The sequence below is a fragment of the Drosophila suzukii genome, chromosome Y (assembly GCF_043229965.1).
Source record: "Drosophila suzukii chromosome Y, CBGP_Dsuzu_IsoJpt1.0, whole genome shotgun sequence".
In the NCBI taxonomy this organism is placed as follows: Eukaryota; Metazoa; Arthropoda; class Insecta; order Diptera; family Drosophilidae; genus Drosophila; species Drosophila suzukii.
This window is the reverse complement of record NC_092085.1, coordinates 1575047-1581161: the sequence shown is the minus strand read 5'-3', so window position 1 is coordinate 1581161 and position 6115 is coordinate 1575047. Positions and strand designations below refer to the sequence as shown.

At 38.6% G+C, this 6115-nt stretch overlaps 1 protein-coding gene across 1 annotated transcript; it reads right to left on the bottom strand.

Annotated features, from left to right (window-relative positions):
* Positions 1–1769: 1769 nt before the first annotated feature.
* LOC139353606 (uncharacterized) lies at positions 1770–2324 on the bottom strand. Its single transcript, XM_070997960.1, has one exon. It carries the CDS (start codon positions 2322–2324, stop codon positions 1770–1772), a length of 555 nt encoding a protein of 184 aa, XP_070854061.1.
* Positions 2325–6115: the final 3791 nt, after the last annotated feature.

Below are 6115 nucleotides of genomic sequence, written 5' to 3'. Positions count from 1 at the left end.
TCCTCACAGGTGGAACGTTCGTTTACACTAGGCGTGGAAGCGAAGTAAGGCGCGAGGCAGCTTCCTGGCGTTACCGCCTTGACTGTCCGCGCGGGCTGAGCAGAAACCCCAGTGGGACCATCCGGGACAGAGCAAGGGACAGGCGGCGGTGTGTCGAAAGGAGCGATCCTGGAGAGCGCAGCTTCTGTTCACCCTAGTCTGAGAACGGTGACGCTTCCCTAAGCCCGTACGGCCGATACCCCTCGCGAGTCCGAGTCGTTACCAGCAGTCACCAAGTCACGCGTGAGAAGTGAACCGCGAGCGAGCATCTTCAGGGAGCTGCGAGGATCTTCAGGGAGCGGCGAGGATCTTCAGGGAGCTGCGAGTATCTTCAGGGAGCTACAGGACGGGAGCACCGAGTCATCAAGGCGAGAGGTCGTAGAGTCATCCAGGACCGTCGGAAGCACCGAAGGTCACAAGCAACGAGTCAAAGCCAACCAAGCGACTAAGACACTTGTAATAATATACCCGCAATAAAACCCAATACGAACCCGAGAATTCTGTGCTTTCTCCCTGAGCTACTGGGCGGTCACGTTAATATAAATTTGGTGGGACGAACACACAATATACTGAGCTAGCCGCACGAATCTCGTAGCGAGCAGACAATAAAAATCAGTTCGTTACAGAGCTTTGACTATGCTTAAAAAGGGTATTAAGACATCTGAAAGGTACAATTGATTTTAAGCTAACACTCACTAAAACTGAGAAGAATGACGACTTCTTTGTTGGATATGTAGATTCAGATTGGGGTGGAAGTCAAATGGATAGGAGAAGTACAACAGGATATCTTTTCAAGATGTTTAAAACAAACGTTCAAAACATATAGACATCAAATATCATTTTTCACGTGAACAAGTTGAAAATAAACTAATAAAACTTGAGTATATTTCTACAGATCATCAACTGGCGGATATATTAACAAAACCACTCCCAACACCACGCTTCGCACAACTAAGACAGCGTCTTGGCTTAACCAATTGATGGATGCAGACGACAATTTTTTTTTTATACACTTACATAAAAGTTGAAGACATAATTTAATTTATCATTTAAAAGAATAATTTTTTGAAACTATGTTATTGAATTTAAAATCTGTTATATTTTCTAGTTATTAAGTTTGGAAACAGAAGATATTCCTAATGACTTTATAAATTTCAAATTTATAAGATTACTTCCTGAAATTGCCTTTAATTGTTTTGTATGTTAATTTTGCATCACATCATTTTGTCATTTTGAATATTCATTTTTCTTTGTATTAATTTTAAGATTGACCTAATTGGGTTTTACTGGGTTTCCCCAATTCAAGCAACTAATGTTGGGTCAATGTGCACTCCCAGAAATATCTTGTCTTGCCAATTCAAATTTCAAATTTTTTATTAAACTTTAAATTTATAAATCATGAGCATCAGACTTTTGAGGAGGTGTGTTGGAATATGACATTACTTCATATCGATAAGAATATCGTATAAGCAAAAGTATTCTGCTCACTACTGGTAACACAAATATCGTTTTGGTTCCGATGAGCTGGTTCAGCTCTCACTTATTCCGCATAATTTTGAAGTGAAAAGACGTGAAATCTGGATTCTGACAAAATAGTGTGACGCTTCCAGGAAATCACACACACACATAAATAAATTGTGTGTATTCTTATATTTACAAATTAACTTTACCGTGATTCCTGGAGTATTATCACAGGTTTTTGAATAGAATTTTATTATAAGTTAACAACCTCAGTCACGAACACCATCCGCTGAATTAAAGACATGGCGGCGGTTGAAGTCCGACACAACCATCTCGATGGCCTGATCCTGCGGCAAGTCGGGATGCTCAGAACGGTCCTCATACAAGTAGTGCACTGACGCCGAGCCCATGCTCTCATTCACGGACGTCAAGACAATGGCGTACTGGGGGCCAAGTGCTGCGAGCTCCTCCAGACTGGAGAGCGGTTCGTTATCATCCATTGCGATCGGCGGGCGAACTTCCGTGCACAGTCCCTTGGCGATGAGGCGATCCCGGATGCGCATAGCACCTCGGAAGCCTTGGAGATCCATGGCTATGATCTCGCAGTCGGCAATCAGATCCTGCCCCGAAGAGTCGGCCTCGGCGACGAGCACATCCTCCCCGAACTGTCTGGAGTCATGTCCGTGTTCCTCCATAGATTGAAAGGTGGAGCTGTGGACAGTCAGGGTTTTGGCCTTGAATCGCGACTGGTGCAGAGCCAGAATAGCTATGTTGGCCTGTCTTTTGCTCTCGAACTGAACAAAACCAAACGTCTCCTCTATCATTGTACCCAAAACTTTTCCATAACGTGCACATAGCTGAGCAAGTTCCTTGCGGCTGCATGGCGTCAGGTTTCCTACGAAGATTCGACTGGTAAGATGGGTTGGTCCCCTGAGCAGCAAATATCCTTCGATCGGCGTATTGGACATGTTGAAAACTTTCACTCGAGCTTGTCAAACGTGAAATAGTTTCCATTGACACGTGCGACTAGAGATTAACCTTTCTCAGTGTTGGAAAATGTTGTTGCGATAGTATCAGATAACGTTGACAACCCTGTACCATACTCACGGTACCAATTATTAACTTTGAAAATTATATTAATACTCTCCTTTTCTTGTGGAACTGGTAACTATTGGTTTTAAAAGGTCGTTCCTTGAGTTATGAAAATGTTTGGTGCATTTTCAATAATCCCGTGCTTGTTAAATAAATAAGTATTCGTCTGGTGTAGCTTTGAAGGATGAGTACACTTTCTTTTCTTTTAAATATAAAAACAAGGAAGAACGCTATAGTCGAGTACCTCGACTATCAGATACCCGTTACTCAGATAAGAAACTTTAAAATAAGTTAGCCGCGCACTTTGTTCTCTCTCCCTTGCTCTCATTTCTCGGCTCTGCTTTTGTTTCAGCCAGCGCCAAGAATGAGAAAGCAACACATAAAATAGACAAAAAACATTTATATTTATGTATGCTTGCTAAACATACACAATTTTAAATCACATTCTGTATTTCAAAATATTTGGTTGAATTGCTTTGTTTGAAAGAACTCTATTTGCCGCGGATATTAGATTGCAATTTTGTACGTCCACACACATGCATAAATACATATGTATGTATGTATGTCGTTTTCTGGCTCTAGTGTCAAGGCTTGTCCTAACTACTTTGGTTTGAGAGCATTGGACTGAAAACGGAAAAGTTTTTTTGGGACAATCTATAGGTATTTATTAAGCTAATTCATATTCTTTAAAAGAGATAAATAAAGATGTACAGATCTTTAAAGGTTTTTGCCCGTCAATGGGACAAATGGATAAAGGGTTCATTATTCAATAGAATAAGTTAGCCGCGCACTTTGCTCTCTCTGAGCGCCGGCAGGGCTTTTTTCTTTGCCGCTAAGTTCGGCCGGCAACTAAATACACGCGTAAAAACATTTCGCATTGTCTGGCTCTGACGTCATAGCTTTTTTCTTTGGAGGGTTGTGGGCGTTAGAGTGGGCGTAGCAAAATTTTTTTTTGGTCAATCGATAGGTATTGACAAGACTAATACATTTCAGTTAAAATTTTCTATCTAGCATCAAAACTGTAGGAGTTACATTCTAGGGCGGTTTGTGGGCGTTAGAGTGGGCGTGGCAGTCTACTGAAACAAACTTGCGCTGCGTAAGAAGCTCAGGAAACTGTACGCCAAATCTAAATAGCCTAGCTCTCATAGTTTCCGAGATCTCAGCGTTCATCCGGACAGACGGACAGACGGACATGGCTAGATCGACTCGGCTAGTGATCCTGATCAAGAATATATATACTTTATGGGGTCGGAAACGCTTCCTTCTGCCTGTTACATACTTTCCGACGAATCTAGTATACCCTTTTACTCTACGAGTAACGGGTATAAAAATATGTTTGACGATACAGATTTGCTGAATAACATAAAACCAGAAAATGAATTATGTGAAGCTTGTGTCAAGGGAAAGCAGGCGAGATTAAGTTTTATTAAATTTAAAAATAAGGACCACATAAATCGACCATTATTTGTTGTACATTCTGATGTGTGTGGTCCAATAACCCCATCTACTGTTGATCATAAGAATTATTATGTAGTTTTTATTGATGAGTATACGCATTATTGTGTAACTTACCTGTTGAGTTATAAGTCAGAAGTTTTTAGTGTATTTCAAGACTATGTAGCTAAAACGCATGCTTTGTTTAATTTAAATATAGTTAACCCAAAGACCATAGAATAACAAGATGCGTAACTAGGAGTAAGAAAATGTACACAGGCGGGCTAATTTTTGCAAAGCAACCCTTACACGTATAGGAATCTATTTTTAGAATGCCGTTGATTTGCTTCCTTCTCTTTCCCTCTCTCTTGCTATCTCGCTCACTACACTTCGCGTGTAGTCAAAATTCCATTTTTGTCTCATTTGTCGATTCTTGAAATATGTTGACGAAAAGGAATCGATCTAAAAGACGTATTGCTAATGCGAATTATAAGAGGGCTGTTGCGCTCTGCGTATGTTGGTGGCCCGTGGATAATGGATTTGAGTTCGATGTTCGAGTCCACTCTGAGGCTGGATTCAACTTAATATTTTTTTATATTTTTTTTTTATTTTAATATTTTTTTAGCTGTACTTTTTTGACAATTTTTTTTTAAATATTTTTGATAGTATTTTTAGTTTTTTAAATTCGTTTTTGTTTTTTTATTGTTTTTAGTTTTTCACAAATAGATTTCTTAGTTTTTTTAAATTTATTTTTTGGTTTTTTTTTATTTTTTTTAGTTTTTCTTCCTTTTTTTTTTTTTTAGTTTTTTTTAATGTTTTTTTAGATGTACCAACTGGGACTTTAGGAATTAATCGTTCCTATAGATATATTTTATTTTGTGTAAATTACATATTAAAGGTTTTAATAAAATATCTAATAACAATAAAAACATGAACACAATAAGTAATTCACTTTGAATCAAAGTATGTACTCGAGAAAAGGATTTTTCATTATATTTTGATGAATATGGTGAGTGCTTTCCATATAAAATGCAAATGTTCGATAAACAGATTTCAGCTTTACTGTTCAAAGATCCCCAGATATTTATTTATTTATGACGCAGTATATTAAGCTTATCGCTACTTTTACATTTGTCTGCGGAGTCTAGCCACTTACAATGTTTGTACAGCAAAACTCTAATTAATTTATCTAACATTAGCATTTTATGTGAATAGCACTCATCATTTTCATCAAACCACGATGAAAAATGGCTTTCTCCAGTACACGTTACACGTTTACTCATTATAAACTGTTAAATGTGTTCTTGTTTCTTATTAGTATTAAAAATGTTTTCAAAAACCTTTATACATATGTATTTTACATACATTAAAAAATATATCTGAAAGAGCACTTAACTTTCCAAAGTCCGAATCGTTACAGAAATTTTTTTCTGCAATAAAAATTTCGGAAGGCGAATTTAACATTTCTCCCTGTTTTAAAATAATCGCTTCACATCTTTTGCTGGGGTTGAACTCCGACCTGCAATTCTCGCGGTTGAGCGACTAGACTCCTGGCCTACAGGCCTTTGACAACTTGCGTTAGTCGAATGCGACATTGAGCCCTTATTGCAGCAGACCACACGAAATGATTCACCAACACAACCAAAGAGCTTTACACGGACAACGCACACAAGGAAGATCGAAAATCCACATCGAAAATCCACACCAAAAATTTTGCCGTACATTCAGTTGTATGGCTGTTACGCATCTTGTTATTCTATGGTCTTTGGTTAACCTTTATATTGATAATGGTAGGGAGTATTTATCGAATGAAATGAAAGAGTTCTGTGTTCAAAAAGGCATTAGTTACCACTTGACGGTTCCACATACTCCACAACGAAATGGTGTATCCGAAAGGATGATTAGATCTATAACGGAAAAAGCTCGAGCTTTAGTTATAGGGGGCAAGATTCAGAAAACTTTCTGGGGTGAAGCAGTGCTAACAGCCACCTACCTTATTAATAGAAGCCCAACTAGTGCATTACATGAATGCAGAAAGACACCTTTTGAAATGTGGCACAGCAAAAAGCCGTGCCTGAAGTACTTAAGA